Below are 18,861 nucleotides of genomic sequence, written 5' to 3'. Positions count from 1 at the left end.
TTACCCATCTTGGGTGCGGCTGGGGTACATTTGTCACCCACTTCAGTAGTGATGGGAGCGAGGCAGAGAGCTATGTATGCCCTGTGGGGTCCTGGAAGCAGGACCATGGAATGTGGGAGCTTGAGGGGCATTCTGTCTCCTTGGCTTCGTTTCTGTGGATGATGGATTTGATTAGATACAGAGTGTTTGAGAAATGCGAAAATCCAGCTGTAGCCTGGGCCTCTAGGATATGTGGGTCACATGGATGGTCGCCCATAGCTTAACCCCCAAATCCAGCTGTCCAAGAGGTCTCAATGTTGTAGGGGCTGGTGAGACGTGTGGCCAGGTGGCCAAGCAAGTGTGAACCTTCCCCACCTACGTCTTGTTGTTGCCTAGGGTTTACAGTCAGGCAGGTGGGCACTGAGGCAGGAGGATGTCCTTGGTGACCATCCAGCCTCTCTGAAGTGAGTGATAGAAGCCAGCCTGACCTCATGGGGTCAGGACAATGAAGGCTGATAGGTACCCGTGTGCTGCAACCCCAGAGCAGGCTGCAGGATTGACAAGCCACCTACATACAGCTCCTGGTTTATTCTAGATAGGGTGAAGTTTTATCTGAATCTGTGTGAAGGAAAAGAACGGAAATGGTATGGGAAGCATTCGGCTGCAGGCTGACCAGGTGAAGCATATACCTGAGCAGCAGCAATGCCCTGACTCTGTCACTCTTGGGACATGGCCTAAGGGGATACCTGATAATGGTGGAGTCCCAGTGCACATGAACTTGGCCCCCAGCTCTATGTTAGTCCCTGGGCTCCACCTAGGATGTGGGCAGGACTCACTCTCCAGCCTCACTTTGAAGGATTTAGGGTGATTAGAGTGTCCTCACAAGCCACTAAGCAATGCCATGCCCTCTACACACAGCTGGACTCCATAGGACAAGAGGCAGGGGCCTGCTATTGACGGCATATCCCCTGGGTAAATCCCACCCATTTTCCTTTACCTTCATCTTGAGACTCAACTACTGCTACAATCTGTTAATTTGAAGCAACTCCCGAGAGTTAGTTTTGAAACATACTTGCAAGGGTCTAGAGACACCAAGGACAAATGGAGCAGGTCACTGCAGAGGGAGCACTGCCGGCAGGCAGGTCATATGAGAGAATTTAAGACTAAATTAGAGACAGAAGTAATGTGTCCACCAAGGCCCCAGTGGGCTCTTGGGGTCCAAGGGACAGGATGGATGGATGGCTTTAGGGTTTGAGCAGGTGAGAGGACTGCAGGTTAGGTTAACTGGGGATAGAGGGGGTAGAGAGGGGGTAGGGGGAGGAACAGACACCCACCCTGTCTCTGAAGCAACAGTTGAAACCCCAGAATTGAAACAGCAGCAAGCTGAACATTTTTCAAACTCCATTTCATCAGAGAATGGTGGCCAGCAGCCAGGACTTCCGGGTGTTCTCCAATGGAGGCAGTAGGAGCTGGGGCGTGGCCTCCATGTCCCCCAGGACCCTGGCCAGGCCCCCCCACGCCCACACACACTCTCAGCAGAGTCTCAGTAGTTCTCAGTAGCACAAGCTGGAGTTCCACTGGGTGTCCCTTGACTGCCTTTCTACTCTGTGGCTGCTCCCGGAGGTGCAGAAAGGAAGGGGTTAAATGGAATCTGAAGGTACCGGTTGGTGGGTCACCTTGATTCTCAGGCTGGGTTCCTTCCCTTCTGCCAGAGGGAAGTGGCTAAGGAGTGAGACTGGGAAATGTGAATGGGGGAGGGTGGGGACCTGGCAGGCCCCACCTCCAGGACCACAGGAGCCGCCCCAGCTCGGAGGCTCGCACTGCCCTGATGGCTCCCGACCCCAGCAGACGCCTCTGGCTGCTGCTCCTGCTGCCGCTGCTGCTCTCCTGCTGCCTTGAGCCTGCCAGGGCTGACGGGAATTCCCTGAATCCCCTGAATCCCTTGAATCCTCTGGTGTGGCTGTGGCCCACCAAGACCGATGATCCAGTCTCCAAAGATCCGGCTCCCGAGCCCCAGATCCGTTCACCTGTGCAGCTCACGGAGAACCCTGCCACGCACGTGGTCCCCCAGGATGGCCTCACAGAACAGCAGACGATGCCTCCCAACCCCAAGCTGCCCCTGGAGGATCAGCAAGCTGGCCAGAGTGGGACCCCTACAACCCAGATGATCCCCATTCCCCCGACGGCCTCTGCGGCGAGCCCAGACATGAAGGAGGAGAATGTTGCCGGCGTTGGCGCCAAGATTCTGAATGTGGCTCAGGGCATTCGGAGCTTCGTCCAGCTGTGGGATGAGGACATGCCTGCTGAGAACTCTGCATCCTTCCTCACCCCTACTGAGCTCTCCAGCGCCCCCCAGGAGGGTGAGACCACCCTCTGGCTAAGCAGTGGCGTTCCAAGTTCTCCAGATGTTCAGACAGCTGAGGCTGATACCCTGGCTGTGTCCACCCAGCCACCTCCCTCCCTGAGCAGCCTCCAGGCACCACTGAGAAGACCCTCAGTGCCACCAGCACCCCCAGGTAGAGCTTTTCTCTCTTTCACACAAATCAGGGCTCCTCCCTGGGGGAGCCAGAAGCCAGCCAGGCAGCCCCAGCATCTGGAGGGGAAAGGACTCTTGCCTATGGCATCCAGGCCCAGCCAGCAGCACCAACACTCTGACACCCACAGGCACATCCCTCTTCTGCTTCCCCTGGTGACGGGTCCCCTGGTGACGGCTTCTCTGAGTGTGCACGGTTTACTCTCTGTCCCTCCCTCTGACCCCTCAGCTCAACTCTCTCAAGTAGCAGCTTTACCTGGGTTCCCTGGTGCTTGGGTTTCCCACGTGGCTACCTCTTCGGGGCCTGAGCTTTCCAATGACTCTACACTGCTGGGAACTGGCTCTCTGACCTCTACCAGTCGATGCCTGCCCCTGCCGCCCACTTTGACCATCTGCAGCCACCTAGGTATCGGACACTTCTGGCTGCCTAACCATCTGCACCACAAAAGCAGTGAGGAGGTGGATGCCACTGCACAGGCATGGGGGCATCTCCTCCAGACAAACTGTCATCCCTTCCTTGCCTGGTTCTTCTGTCTGCTGCTGGCTCCCTCATGTGGCCCAGGCCCACCACCTGCCCTACCACCTTGCCGTCAGTTCTGTGAGGTCCTGGAGGATGGATGCTGGAACCACCTAGATGGGGGCAGGCTGCCTGTCCACTGTGCCTCGCTCCCTTCTCAGGAGGATGGGTACTGTGTGTTCATTGGGCCAGATGCAGGTAACCAAGTGGCCTCCATCATTCCCTCTCCTTTTCGCTTTGTCAAGAGAGCTCAGCCAGGGCTGATGAAAGTCTGGCACAGGCTCCCGCCCCTGCCTCACTCACTGAGCCTGGGTAGTGTCATTGGAGAGGTGCTGGGGTATGGTGTTCTGTGAAGGGGAGGAGGCTGGGGTCTGGGCGTGGCCATGGCCCCAGGTTCTATGTCTGCAGCAGGTGTGACAGGTCATCACCTGCCCCAGGTGCTCCCTGAGTCACAGGGAGACTTAGTCCACACAGAATTAGCCAGGGGCTGCCTCAGGGACAGGCTGGAAATTGAGAAACCAAGCAGTAACGGGACATGACCAAGAGAGCTTTGATTCCTACCAAATTCCAGCTTCTCCGTCCTTGTCCCTAGCCTCTGAGCCACGTTATCTGAAGTTCTCCCTGTGGCCCCAGCCAGCCTAGCCAAAGGGCAGAAAGGTGCCAGCCACACAGGGAGGGTCATAGAATATATAATATATAAAATCTATAGGCTTCTGCTCAGCCAAGCTCTGGCGTACATAGCCTTTGCTGGCTACAGGATGGCCACGTGAACAGAAGAGGGAGTCGCTCTTCAGATTATCCCAGGATCAGGGCAGGGCAGGAGCAGTTGGACCAGGCCCTAAGTGGCTTCCTTTTGTGTCTAGTCAGGGACCAGGCCCTTGGATAGTGCTACCGAGCTGTGCTCCTGACCTCTCAGCTCCTGTTTGGGTTGGGAGGCCTTGGCCAGCCTGTAGGACGTGACTTCTGTCCTCTGCGTGAGGGGAAAGTGGCCTTGACCTTTAGTCAATGGGCACTGGAGCTGGGAGGCTATGCTGGACTCCAAGGGGTGTCTGCTGTTGTAATTTTAGGTATGTAGTAATGCAGCCGTTGAGGGTTCCCTGGGATTCTGTAGGGAATCATCTTGTTGGATGCCAGCAGGACGGCCTTGGGTGGTTCCTGGCAAGTTGCTGGCCCAGAGCCTGCACAGACCCTGCGTAGGCCTGGGGTATAGCAAGGAAAGGGCTACAAGTAGGGCAGGGCCAAGCACTAGATAGATAGTACTCAGTCCCAGGAAAGGGCTGGAATGGAGGGACATGTGGGTGGAGGACCACCCAGAGGATGAACAGGTCTCTGGCTGAGAGGATGCATACAGAGGGTAAGGGACAGACCACGGGCAGAGGAACTGGATGTGTGAGCCTGCTCCAGGAAGGGCCTGGGCTGTGCAGAAGCCACAGGGATGCTCATGGCTTCATTAGGGGCCACAGCTGGACCTGAGAGGGTGGGGCTACCCCAGGGCTGTTGGCTCAGATTTTACCCAGCTGGTGTCACAGGGAGTCAGTCCCACACACATTCCATCCTTGAAATAGCTGAATGCGGAGTGGCTCAGGCTGCCTCCCGGTGGAGGCCTGCACCTGGCCACAGCTGGCAGAGCCCATCTTGCATGGATAGCTCCACGGGAATGTGTCTTGACAGGAGAACAACCTACCACATCTTCTGTTAGGGCCATGTTAGGGGAGTCACGTGGGCTGCTATCTAGGGTGAGGAAGGCCCTGGCCGTTTGTCTGCTTCAGGGGCAGCCAGAAGCTACAAAGGCGTAGGTCCTGTTAGGTGCTGGAAGGAAGACAATCCTCCTCTGAGTGAGGGCTCAGCCATATGGGGTGCAGGGCCAGAGCTGGCACATGTGGCCCTTACAGTGGAGCTTCATGGGACACTAATGTCTTTATCTGTACCTCCCTGGGTCAGCCAGTGGCTGAACATCTGGACACGTTGGTCTTCATCCCAACAAGGTCCTGGGGACTTGTCCATCAGCACTCATGGTCCACATCTCTGCAGGCCACATCTGGGTGGCAGACCTCATTGAGGCCCCTTTCCAGGCAAGGTTGGTGGGGGAGGCTTCCATGGAAACTCAGGGGTAGTCCTTTTCTTTCTCCAACCTCTCAGCCTCTCTTTCCCGGGCCCCTCCACTCCAGGGTGAACCCCACTCCTGCTGCTGGGCCTCTGTGGCAGACTGGTCACTCCTACCTCAGTGTGGAGTCAGGCAGGTGGAGTTCCTGGTGGGACCAGAAAGAAAGATGAGGAGGGAGACTCGACCCCTCCCCCACAGTGTTTCCCTAACCCCTTAGTGGCAGCCTCGAGGTTTTAGACTGGGAGGTGCTGGGTTCGGCTCTTAGCCCCGTGACCATCTAGGGACAGGGACAGTCCTTCACTACGAGGAGGTGTGGGGATTGGGAATAATGAGCTCCTATAAGGGAGCATGCACTTCCTCCTCAGGGTCTGACCAGAACCATGGTGGGTACTTCCCCTTATAATGTGGGCCCACCCCAATCCGCTCATTCAGGATGGTGGGGTGCTGTGGATGATTCTGACTCCACATATATAATATATCTGACTCTATATATAGTCTGACTCGAGTCCTGCAGTCACCTGGCCTGGCACACCTGGCTTGTCCTCCTAATTCAGCACCCCCATACACCCAGACTTACACACCCAGCTTCAGTTAACTCGGGTTTCTGTTTAACTTTGATCCGGAGAGACAAGACACTTTTATGGAAAAATACCTGAATGCCTATATACACCTGGAGCAACAGTCCTGGCTTACACATCTGTACATCTCGCCTTGCACACCCGGCCCTGCCTTGCACCCTGAGGCCTCTGTGTCTAGCCAAGCTTGTTGCGCCTCGCCGATGTCTTTTCTTCTGACCCCTGAGGGAGACCATGCAGCAAGTGACTGGTGCCAAGGTATCAGGGGAAATGTTACAGCATTCAGTCGGTATGTGAGTTGTGATAGCCAGGAGGAGAAGGGTCACCCCATGGGAGCTCCTTGGCATGGCTAGATCTGCTGGTCAGCATGCAGCTGGGCCCCTGGGAAGGGTCTTATTATATAGGCTTGTCCTTTGGGTATGTGGGGGGAGAGAATGATGGATGTGCAGGGGTGTAGCACCTGGGGTTCTTGTCTCTGCTCCCACTAGTACTGACCTCCTCCAGCTGTCCATGAGTAGGGCTAGTATTGGGCCTGCTGCCGCTTTCAGCAATCTGAATGGGAATGACACAGAGCTTGAGTCCAGGGGCTACATGAACTCAGGCATTTGGCCTTGCTCGCACAAGCCTGGCCTCCCCTGTGAATGAGACCAGAAGCAGGTACAATTCCCCAGGGAGCCTGAAAGCTCTTGGGAGAAAGCAAGGTCCAGAGAGTCCAAATCCTGCATCTGCAACAAGCTTGCAGACGTGCTAGGTGTAACTAAGAGTCACACACAGTGTGACTGAACCTCTGAACCTCGTGGACCCTGCTGGACTGGTTGTGGAGCATCTGAATAGCAGTGGGAGTATGCTGTGGGGGGGTTCTGCTGTGTTTACCATTGCTCTGGCAGTCCACCAATGCCATAGATACCCCCCTCCATGGAGAACCCCGTGAGCTTCCAGCTATTCCCACCTTGGCTTTTATCTGACTCCTTAATCTAATGTAAGACTTCGAAATGCTGCTGTTCTTTAGGACGCTTCAGTTAACTCGAGTTTCTGTTTAACTTTGATCCAAGGAGACAAGACCCCTACATGGAAAAATACCTGAATGCTTATCTCTCACTCCTAGCAACCTGCTGATAAATATTGTGTGCGGGGTGCTAGCTGAGCTATCCACAGACACCCCTTCCTCCCAGACACACCAGATCCGCTGCACAGCCACCTTGCTGGGATGTCCAGGCTTAGGGCCCCATGAGCTGCAGCCATAGAAGTGTAGGCGCTTGGAGAGAGTCTGCAGGGTCAGAGGGACACCAAGGATTTAAAGTATAGAGTGCAACAGATTCATATACAGATACACTGTGAAAAGTGACCACCCAGTTATTTGGCATATCCATCACTTATCAGGGCTACATTTAAAGCTACTCCCTGAGCAGGTGTGTGTGTGTGTGTGTGTGTGTGTGTGTGTGTGTGTGTGTGTGTGTGTGTGTGACTGGGACTTGAACCTAGGGCCTCACACCAGCTCTCTCTAAGCCCTCTCCAAGTCTTTTATTTGCACATAGTATAGATTGTCATCTGTAGTCACCCACTGCCCACTAGGTCTGCAGAACTTGCCCAACTACCAGGCCAGAGCTCTTTCTCTGCCTTGGATTAATGGCTCCCCATTTCTCTGCCTCCACCAGCCAGAAAGCTACTCTGGTGTGCCACATCTTTAGGCTGTTGGAGTCTACCCGTGAGTGAGGTCACATGGTGTTCATTCTGTACCCAGATTGTTCCATTTAGTACGGTGTTTACCGGGTTTCTCTATGTTGGCACAGGACAGGAGTTCATGTTCAGTGCTGTGTGCGAGCACAGCACCTTCTCTTCCTCATGTCCAGGGATACCACAAGGGTTCTGTGTCATGGTCGCTATGAGTAGCCAGTGCTGCAGTAAAGCTGAGGTATGAGCATGTCTTCCACAGCCTGGCTTCAGTTCATTTGAATGCTGTAGATCATAGTGGTTCGTGTGTATGGTGTGTGTGTGTGTGTGTGTGTGTGTGTGTGTCTGTGTCTGTGTGTCTGTGTCTGTGTGTCTGTGTGTGTGTCTGTGTGTGTCCGTGTCCCCGTGTCACCATGTCTCCCCTGGTGGCTGACCTAGATTCCACTCCCACCAGCAGTGTTAAGGGTCCCTCCTTTTTCTCCACCACCTGTTGCTTCTTGCTAACAGATGTGAGGTGGCATCCTGTTGTGGATTTCGTTTGTGTCTCTGGTGACCTGTGATCTGGAGCAAGTGTGTGCTGTAGACCACTCAGGTCTTCATTGAGAAGTGTCTGCTCAGGGTTTTTTGTTTTGTTTTTTTTTTTCTTTCCCATTTTAAAATCCAGTTGCTTGCTTTTTTATTGAGCTGTGTAAATTCTGCATCCACTCTGGAGATTTATCCTTTCTTCCTGTGCTGTTTGGCTGGCAGATTTCCTCCCAGCCTGTGCGTTGTTGTCTCTTCCTCTTGCATGAAGGATGCTGGCACTTTCTCGGTCATTCTATCAGCACCGAGGTGTCAGCGTCCTTGTCTACAGGGCTTATCTATGGTGGTAGTTTTTCCGTCACTGAGGGGCGTTACCTGTTAACACCTTAGGGGAGGAGAGAGTCGTCCTGGCTCATGGCCCATATGTGTCTTGCTCCATTGCTTCTGTCCTGTGGTGAGGCACAATCACGGGCATGGCAGAGCAAAAAGCCAGGGGACCAGGGACAAAGTGGCCTTCAGAGACAGACCCTCCACAAACCTTCTTCCCTCTAGGCTCTACCTCTAACAGCCCATTCCTGGATTAACCACCCAAAGACATGCACCCTTCATGATCTAGTCACCTCTCAGTAGCAACACCATGTGGGGACCATGCCTGCAGCACAGGAGCCTTTCGGGGATATTTTTCATCCAAACCAGAACATTTGCTTCCCTATGGGGACAGCTGAGGTGGGGTCCAGCACAGAGGGCCTGGTCCCACTGCAGCAGCTCAGGCAGGTGGGGACAGGATGTGTTGTGATTCTGTCCTTGACTAGCTTTGGGAGAAGACACTTGAAGACACTCCTCACCTGAGTGAGGGGCCAGCAGAGTTTTCAAGTGAGCCCAAAGAATGGCTCCTTGATAGCATCCTTATCATTGGCAGGTGATCCATCTACCCTTCTGCCTTCTGCTTTTGCATATTTTTATAATGATAAAATAGACTCAACATAAAGCATACTGCATGACCACTGCTCCATATACAGGTCAGTGCTGTTGCCACTACTCAGCTACCTCCAGAGCTCCCATATTCCCAAGCTGGATCTCCATCTCTATTAAACACTACAAACTCCCCAACCCTGCTATCCATGTATCAGCTTTTGGGGAAAATGCATGTTCAGGTCCTTGGCTCGGTTTGGAATTGGTTTCCTCTGTTGTCAAGTCTGAGATGCGCTCCTGCATTCTGGGTATCGAGCGTTATGCTAGTTCCTACTCACATTGCTGTGACTGAACACCTTACAGAAGCCACTCAGGGGAGAAGGGTCTCTTTAGGCTCACAGTTTGAGGATGCCTGGCAGGGGAGGCAAGGCAGCAGGATGGAGAGGCAGCAGGAGTTGCACCACAGTCAGGAAGCAGAGAGCTCAGGTTGCCTTTCCCTTTTTATCCAGTTTGGAGGCTCCAGGCTGCTGTGTGGGAGCCGCAGCATGTGTGAGCTATACAGCCAGGATGCTGTGGACAATCACGGAGGGTGCAGCCTGGTGGTAGAGGAAGCATGGGATTTGGGATTGGAATTAGCATTCCATCCATTTGAAATTCAACTGTTTACGTGTATGTACGTGCACGCATGCCCGTGCATGCGTGCCCGTGCGCGCAAATGCATGCACTTTTATATATTCACAGTGTGAGGACCTGCCAACACTAAAGCCTATAACGCTCATGCACACACTTATATATTCACAGTGTGAGGACCTGTCAACATTAAAGCCTATAGCTTTGGAGGAAATAATACTTTGGTCATATATGTGATTTCTGGGTGCTGTATTCTGTCTCATTGGTCTGTAGGTCTGTCTGTCTTTTCCTTGAGATAGGGTCTAATGTAGCTTAGGAGACCCTGCTTGGGTCTCTCGGGTGTTGGTTATAGGGTAATACAGATATGCGACACCACACTGGGTCCACATATCTGTCTTTATGCCAGAGACATGGTGCTGGTGACTGTAGTTTTGGAGGAAGTTTTAAAACCAGATGTTGTGAGTCCACCCACTTGCCTCTTTGTCAAGAGTGCATTGGCTTCCTTAAGATTCAGTATGAATTTCAGGATGGGTTTGCCATGTTTTGCAGAAACTGCCATTGGGAAGGCTGAGGCTATAGCTCTATGGTAGAGCATATCCCCCACGTGGGCAATGTCCTGGGTTCAATCCCCAATGCTGCCCAAAACCAAACCAAACCAAACTACCTTGGGAGTTTGGTAAGGATTACTTAGAATCTGTAGGTCAGCTCAGATGGCTTTTACACTGACTGTAGTTGGAATGTGTCTCTCCAAAATCTGATGCTGCTGAGGGGTGTGGCCTTGGAGAGGTGACTGTAGGCTCTGGTCTCCCGAATGAGCTTAACACCCCTATGAAAGTAGAGGATGTGTGTATGTGTATACTACCCTCTGCTCTCTCACTTCTTCTGTGCAAGGACACGCCTTTTGTCCCCTCCTGAGGACACAGTGAGGTGATGCCATCTTGGAAACAGAGACCGGGTCTCAAAACCCCTTGGCCTTGGACTCAAGCCTCCTGTGCTGTGAGGAATTTGTTACTGTTAGGTGTAAGTTGCTCAGTCTTGGTTTGCTTCAGCCGCATCATGAGCAGGGATGGCGTTTCATTGATCTGCCTTCAATTTCTTTTGGTGGTCTTTTGTGGTTTTTTTCACTGTACAAGACTTTCCCCTTCTTGGCTAAGTGAGGTCCTAAGCATTTGATTCTTTGCAGTGCTACTGTATGTGGAATTGCGTTGAACTTTGCATTTCAGACGGCTTGTTTCTGTGGATGAACACAGTGATTTCTCTGTTAGCAGATGTGTCCTGCTGGTTCATTTGTTTGTTCTGTTATCAAACTTGGAGGTCACAGCCTGAGCCCCAATTCAGGTCTGGCCACCCATTGTCAATAAGCCAATTAAAAGAGCCAAATTAGGGCTGGAGAGATGGTTCAGAGGTTAAGAGCACTGACTGTTCTTCCAGAGATCCAGCGTTCAATTCCCAGCAACCACATGGTGGCTCACAAACCATCTGTAATGAGATCTGGTGCCCTCTTCTGACCTGCAGTCATTCATGCTGTATACATAATAAATAAATAAATTTTTTTTTTTTTTAAAAAAGAGCCGAATTAAAGTGGAAAGCCTAAAAAGGAGATTTATTCAGTGGCCACATTGGGAAGAGGGAGGAGAAGATCCAGCAGACCTCATAAGTCTGTCTTTGGGTCTTGATGTGAGGTCAAAGTTTAAACAGGGGCCAAGGATGTGCACATCTAAGCAGCTCCGGTCAAGATGTGGCCCTGCCAATCACTGGCCCTGCACATCATCCTCTGGGATTCAGTCTCATCTTGTAAGGTATTCTGATAAGATGTTAGGACTTCGTAAAATCTCTTTCCAGGAGATAAGAACCCCCTCTGGGGGGGGGTGGTTGTGGTGTCTTTTCCTTCTTCCAGCATGGGACTCCTGGGGAAAAATTCCCATTTCTTTCACTGGGGTCCATTGTTTCAACAGTCTGACAGTCAGATCGAGAGACACAAGGGTCTCTTTAGAGTAGCTTCATTTCTGCCCAGACTGCTTATAGACAATGTTCAAGGTCATAATGAGAACTTCTTCCTTTCCAACCTGCTCACCTTTGCTTCTTCTCCTCTTCCTCCTCCTTCCTCTTCCTCCTCCTCTCTCTCTCTTTCTCTCTCCCTCCCTCTCTCTCTCTCCCTCTCTCATGCACATACTCACCACACATATACTAATACTACATACACACACACCACATATACTCACACACATACACACAACTTGAACAACGGTTAAGAAGACAGCTTGTGGGCTGGAGAGATGGCTCAGTGGTTAAGAGCACTGACTGCTCTTCCAGAGGTCCTGAGTTCAATTCCCAGCAACCACACGGTGGCTCACAACCATCTGTAATGAGATCTGGCACCCTCTTCTGCCCTGCAAGCATATATGTAGGCAGAACACTGTATACATACTAAATAAATAAATCTTTAAAAAATAAGCTTGCCTTGCTCCTGTTTTCTATAGGCAAGGCTTCCATCCTCACCAGGGCACAGGGCATTTTTGTTTTCTGTTTTTGAGTCGGGGACTCATGTAGCACAGGCTGGCCTCAAATTTATCATGTAGCCAAGGATGACTTTGAGGTTCTTCAGTGCCCACCTCCAGAGTCCTGCAATTACAGATTATGTACTATCACATCCACCTGGGAATTGAACCCAAGGCCCCATGTATTCTGGGCAAGTGCTCTACCAACTGAGCTACATCGCCCAGCCTGTACATGGTGCTTGTTGTGGGCTCTTCCCACATGGCTTGTTTGATGCAGAGATCACTAATGTTTTCACCATGGAACAGTGCTGCAGCTTACCCAGTGGTTGTCCTGCATCAGCAGAGATGGTTGATTATTATTGCATACAACATGCAACATGATCACACTGATTGATTGCATGTGCAGACTGCCCCCGAATCCCAGGAATAGACTCACTTAACCGGCATGCATCAAGGTCTTTCAAATGCTGAAAGGATTTGTCGGTATTCTTGTTGAGAAGTTTTGAGACACTGTTCATTAGGGGATACTGGCCTGTAGATTTTTTTTTTCCTTGTGTTTAGTATCTTTGTCTGGCTTTGGGACTGGAGTAATACTGGCCTCCTAGAATGTGATAGAAAGTTTTCTCTCATCAGGATTTTGGGATAAGTTTAGAAGAGTTGATGTAATTTCTTTGAATGTTTTATAGACATCTCAAAAGCAACACCCCTGGGCCCAGGGCTTTTGTTGGAGATTTTTTTTTTTAAATTATTCTTCCAGCCTCCTTTCTCGCTGTGGGTCTGTCCAAACATTCAGTTTCCTCATGGCTCAGTCTGGTAGCTTTTGGATGTCTGGAAGTTTCCCTTTTTTAATTTTGGTTTTGTATTCTCTCACAGCCTGCTCCATTCCCGTAGTTAGCGATGGCCCCCTCTCCTGACCTTCGTCATGAGTCTCTCTCTCTGTCTTTTTCTCTTGGTCCTCTTTACAAGGTTCATCTGTTATGTTGATCTTTCCAAAGACCTGACTTGGACTCCATTGATTTTCCTCAGATGTTTTCCCGTCCTTTGCTTTGTCGATTTTTGTATCATTCTTCTTTATTTACCCCCTCTGTTTACTCCAGAATAGGTTTTCTTCCTTTTTTCCCCTGAATTCTGTATTTACAACAGGTTGTTTATTTGAGACCACTTGTCTGTAAATGAAATGTTTATATCTATGTATTTCCCCTTTTAATGATTTACTTTTAAAATCGCTCCACCAGGTTTTTTTTGTTTTTGTTTTTGTTTTTTTTGGCAACACTAACTTGTATCGTTTCTAAGTATTTTCTCACATCTCTCTTGATTCTTGAATCCTCAAGTAGTTGTTTAGGAGTGTGAAGTTTAATTTCCACAGATTTGTAAATATTCCAGCTTTGTTTCTTTTTGATGCCTTGCTTGATTTCAAAGTGACTGGAGAGTATATGTTGTATCTGTTGAGGTTTTTTTCCTGTGGCCTGACATAAGTCTGTCTCAGAAATGTTACATATACCCCATAGAGGAGCTTAGCCGCCACTGTGGCTGGCAGTGCTCCACGCATGTCTGAAGACCCGAGGGATTCTACCGGGAATTTTGTGCCTTATCTGGTTGTTCTACCCTCTGGTGAGAGGGTGTGGAAGTCACCTCGGCTGTGGAAATGTCTGTCTCTCCTCGTGTTCTGTCATTTTGCTTCATGTATGTTAGGGGTTCCCTCCTGTATAGGTTCCTTTCCCTCTTGTAACACATTGGTTTAAATTCTGTCCTGATATTATAGTAGCTGTTTGTATTCCCTCCACATGGGTGGTCCTTTCACTTTCAATTTGTTTGGATAGAAAAAGGTTTCAGGTAGGGAGCATATGATTTTTTTTTTTTAATTACTTGGCCAGGCTTTATCTTTAATTTTTTTGAATTATTTATTTTTGTTTATTTGTGCATGTGTAATACACACATACCTGTACCGTGGCTCACATGTAGAAATTGGAGGACAATTTATAATTGTCAGTTCTTTCCACCTTATGGGTTCCTGAGATCAATAGCAGACACCTTTACTTGTAGATTCCACTGGCCCAAATCCCTTCTCTTTAGATTGACATTTAGTCCATTTACATTTATTTTAATTGCTGCTTTTGAGGACTTCTGTCACTGCTGTTGATATACTTTGTATCTAATACTTCTGTTCCTCATTTCCTGCACTACTCTCTGTTTAGATGATTAATTTAAAAAAATGTTTTTTATTTGTTTTTATTTTATGTGTGTGAGTGTTTTGTTTACATGTATGTATGAGCAATGCATGGATGCCTGGTGCCTGCAGAAGTCAGAAGAAAGCTGTGGATCCCCTGGAACTGGACTTATGGACACTTGTGAGCTGCCTTGTGGGAATTGGGAACCAAACCCAGGTCCTCTGCAAAAAGCAGCTAGTACTCTTACCTACTGAGTCATCTCTCTCTAGCTCCTTTGGTTGATTTTGTAGTGAAATGTGTAAATTTCTTTCTTATTTTCTTTTTATATATATATTTTGTTATGTGTGTGTGTGTGTGTGTGTGTGTGTGTGTGTGTGTGTGTGTGTGGTTACCATGTATAGTTTTACAATTGTCATCCAGTTTGGACATACACTAGCTTAACTTCAGTGGTATTCAAATGTGCTACTCTCTTGTAGCTCTGTCTCCACACTTTTTATTGTTGCATGTTGCAAATCCTTAATGAATTTTTTGGTTTTTGTTTTGTGAGACAGAGTTTCATTTATTTATTTTCGTTATGGTTTGCCTTTTTTTTCCCCTTTGCCTTTGCCTTTGGTTTTGGTTTTGGTTTTTCGATACAAGGTTTCTCTGTGTAGCTCTGGCTGTCTTGGAACTCTCTTTTTGTTGAGCAGACTGGTCTTGAACTGGCTGTTCTGGAACTTGCTTTGTAGACCAAGCTGGCCTTGGACTCACAGAGATCCACCTGCCTCTGCCTCCCAAGTGCTGGGATTAAAGGCGTGTGCCACCACTCCTGGCTCCTGGATGACATTTTTATATACGTGCATCCCCAAAACAAAAATATAATAATCTCTTGAGTATATTCGAATTAGGTAGAAAACAAAATGTGGAGTAGCCAGGTGTTCTTCGAGTGACGTTGCTTTAGTGATTGACTGTGCTTTATCCTTTAGGGGATATGTGATTCTTCCTGTGGCCACGTGACTTCTAATCCCTGCCTGTCCTTTGATTTCACTGTGTAGTTAGTACTTGAAAGTTCTGGTATGAAGAGTTCAAGGAGACACTAAGACAGATTGTTAGGGGTAGAGAGTCTCTTAGAAGATTTACTAATGCCGTGGACAGACAGGCAGATAAACACCAGTATGACTGTGAAAGGGAGTCAGGTCCTCAAGTCAGGAGTGGGGGGTCCCTTGTAGCTTTCTGAGGAAGGAGATTTCACAGTAGGTAGGCTCTCAGGTTCCTCTACAGGTACCAGGGAAAGGCATGGGGAGCAGGCCTTGCGTAGATGCCCCATTCCCAGCATCATGTATTCAATGGACTTAGCAGCACCCTTGTCTGCTCCAAAGAGGCCATTCCTGGCTCTCTCCGCTCTGCCTCCATTTCTCAGAGTCCTCCAGGAACTCACTTCGAAACATTTTTCTTCAAAAAGGCAAACCATGAGCTCAGATTACATATCAGTGACTAGCCTGGATGCCAGAAGGCAAGAAGCTCCTGTAGTCAGTATCTCTGGCCCAGAACTCAGCCTCCCTACTTGAGCATGAGCATCTAGCCTGGAGTAACAACATTCATGAATGTGTGGGTAGATGCGGCTCATCTCAAGGTGCACAACCCAAGTCCCACTGTAGTGGTCCTTTGTGGGGCAGATAGCATTCATAGCAATAAACGTCTTTGGGGACCGTTATTCTGTCCACTGAGGTCTGTGTGCATGTGTGTGGATGCACACAGCAATGGGGGATTCTCACTTTGCATGAGTGGCCTCTGTCTCTATGTAACAGCTCCTTTAGCATAGTTCCAGTGTCTTGGGAGCTGCCTCACCCCTCTTTCCTGTGGCTGCATGCTTCTTTAACACCCTGGAATAACTCTACCTACTGAGCATCTTTAGGTGTTTCCCCCTTCTTGTCTTAATGGCCTGCTTGCCCTCTGGCTCATTGGATTTTCTGTCTGTGTAGACTAAACACTGGCTCAGCATCTTAAGTAGGTCTTGATCTGGGTCCATGGGATAACCCTGCCCATGTAGTGTCCCATCCTCGAGATGCAGGACCTTCCTCTTCAAAGCAGAATCACATCTGAGCCATCTCCTCCTCACCAGAAAATACCCACCAGGGCCACTGAGCCACCACTGACCATGTGGGGGTTTGGAATACCGTCAGAGAAAGGGCAGCTCAGGTCAGTTTTAGTCTTTCAGGCAAGGGGCAATGCTGTTTCTGGGAATGTTTTGTTCTGTGTATTTTTCTTTTAATAGGGAGGTCAGATGTCTGCCCACTCTGGGCTTGTACACTGTCTAATTGCTACTGGGTTTCAAAGTAGCATTAGGGGACTTTGTATAAACAAACACCTTTGAGGCTCAGGACCCGCCAGCCATCTCGCTGAGATTGTCTCTTTCAATTTGAGCAGAATAGGTGGGTGTCATTAAGACACCACTTTGTTGTGTGTGCCTAGGGCACACAGAGACATGTGGACCAGGCTGGGCAGCTCTCAGATGTAGGTCAAAGGATGAGCTCTGTTCTAGGGGGGATGGTTGCAATGCTTACCTTGTAACTGTTGCCTGCTGCTCAGCCCTTGTGGGCTATTTTGCCAGACTTTTCTTTGCTGGGCTGTTGTTTGTGTTTACCTCTACTCTTTGCTTTTGGCCTTACTCAATCTGTCTTCCACCTGAGAATTTCCAGTATATTCAGGTTGCTGGTCCGCTTGAATCCAAACCACTCTCTCTCACTTTATGGTTTTTATTGATCATAATCCGCCCCCCTCCGACTTTCTCCCTGCTCTGGATTGGTTATAGTTTCTCAATTCCACGAGGGCTCTGAATGTCCCTTAAAATAGCTCCATTCAAGGCTTCACAAAACTACCCTCCAAGGCCTCGTTCCACAGTGAGTCTGGTGCAGCTCATCTCCCTCAGCTCAGCTGAGCCAGGCCTGGGTGGATGCAATAAAGCTCTCCATGCTGACTGTTCAGTTCAAATAAGTCTCTTGAGCCTTTCCCCCCACAGCAGTTTAGACCATCTTACACTGAAATGCTTTTTGGACGTATACCCCTAGATTCTGCAGCTATGTACTAGGTGACCGTTGGGTACCCAGGGTGGGTCCAGCACAGAAGTTGTTACCATCCATCCTTGGCTCCCATGTCCCCACACAGCTGTTGCATCTGTCTGTGTCTGAAGAGACCCCAGAAGTTAGAAGCAGGGAGGGGCTGCCACGATTCCCTCTGACTCAAGGGAAATGTCTGAAGAGCCAGTTTCTCCAGAAGATTTCATAGCAGTTACTTGGTTGGCAGTTGGGCATTTCAGACTTGCTCCCCTCTGGTGCTGGACTGGAAGTTCCCTCATAGTGACATCTACCTGGGCTCTGGGAACACCAAATACATATCTGGAACCCAGACCTAGGCTCTGGGGCAGGGCTGCCTTAGCCTGAGTTCTACAGGGTTGGGAGGACAAAGAGAGCAGGGACAGGCTGCCCACAGAGCATGTGTGGGGAAAGCCAATGGCCAGCCCAGGGATGAATGCGCAGTCAGTTCCCAGGCCACATCCTTGGGAGAGCCAGTTGGCAAGCTGTGGGGCCCCCGGACGTCGGGAGCACAAAACATTTAGGATGACAGGTCTGCTCCATCACAGGACTCCACTAGAGGAGTCAGGTACCCCTGAGCAGCCCACAGCGTTCTGGCTTAGTTGGAGGCCAATCTCCAGACAGATTGAGTTGATGATCCTTCCTGCCAGGGACCCCGTGAAGGGTCTTTTTCTCATGACATTTGCCATACTTAAAAACCCTTGCCAAAGTCTAGCCCTTGCCAAAGGGCTGTACCATTTGCCCTCCATGTTCCCAAACCAGGCCTTGCTGGTGAGGTTGGCAATGAAGGTCAAGTGTCTGGAAAGTTGCACTTCAGCCGAGGAAATGATTGTAGTCCAGGTAGGGAGGCTGACAGGGGCTCCTGTACCATTGGGAGCTTGCTTGGTTCAGTCAGGTGGGAGTACCAGGCATTCTCTGTACTGGTCCCTCCAGAGCCAGGCCTTGGCTCTGTGTGTGTGTGTGTGTGTGTGTGTGTGTGTGTGTGTGTGTGTGAGTGAGTGATGTTAGCTGTAATTGGTGTCTTGCTCACTTCAGGGGATCTGAGGCCAGGTGGGTGCCTAGAGGAGTCTCAGCTTGCAAAGGGGCCACTGTCCTCTAGAAGGCCTCTGAGCTCTCAGAGCATGGCACAGGCCTTGCTCCTTACAGGGGAATGCGCTTCCCGGCCTAGGCAGCCAGGCCCTTCCCCCATCACAGTGCTGTAACCAGAGAACAGAGCCAGTGATCTTATTGCCCTGGCATTTGGCATCTACTCCCAGCAGAGCTGAAAAGACTTTCATAGAAAGGAATTGGAAAGAGCTGGCTGTAGTAGGTCTCTAAGGATCCAGGGGTCATCATGTAACACACTGGTGGTGCCTTCCAGCCCAGGAAGCCAGCAGCTGTGGAGTCCTGCGTGCTGGGCTAGTGGAGCACCAGGGATTGTTGCTCTCCAGAAGGAGGGGCAGAGTGGTCTCATCTCCAGCACTCAGGCAGCATGCGTGACTTGGCTTCAGAACTTCAGTGTGAACTCCGGGTCCCAGCATTGCTGGTGAGAATGGAACACTGTAACAGCTATGATTGTGATGGATCACTGGCCGCCCACGGCTAGCTCGTTAGCTAGCTTTCTCCACTCTGAGCTTGAAGGCTGCAGACAGTTCTTGCAAGCCATGGCCCCACCAAGCCGTGTCCACTCTGCACCTGGCCA

The 18,861-nt window shown here is 50.1% G+C and overlaps 1 protein-coding gene across 1 annotated transcript in view; it reads left to right on the top strand.

Annotated features, from left to right (window-relative positions):
- Positions 1-1,584: 1,584 nt before the first annotated feature.
- The window catches only part of Col18a1 (collagen type XVIII alpha 1 chain), a 53,354-nt gene continuing 36,077 nt past the window's right edge, over positions 1,585-18,861 (top strand). The window contains exon 1 of the mRNA XM_036167169.1: positions 1,585-2,495. Within this exon, the coding sequence (XP_036023062.1) occupies positions 1,808-2,495 (688 nt within the window). The 5' untranslated portion in view covers positions 1,585-1,807. The remainder of the gene's footprint in view (positions 2,496-18,861) is intronic.

This window comes from Onychomys torridus, chromosome 18 (assembly GCF_903995425.1).
Source record: "Onychomys torridus chromosome 18, mOncTor1.1, whole genome shotgun sequence".
NCBI lineage: Eukaryota > Metazoa > Chordata > Mammalia > Rodentia > Cricetidae > Onychomys > Onychomys torridus.
The sequence above is the reverse complement of the archived record's forward strand: the minus strand, read 5'-3'. Positions and strand labels throughout refer to the sequence as shown.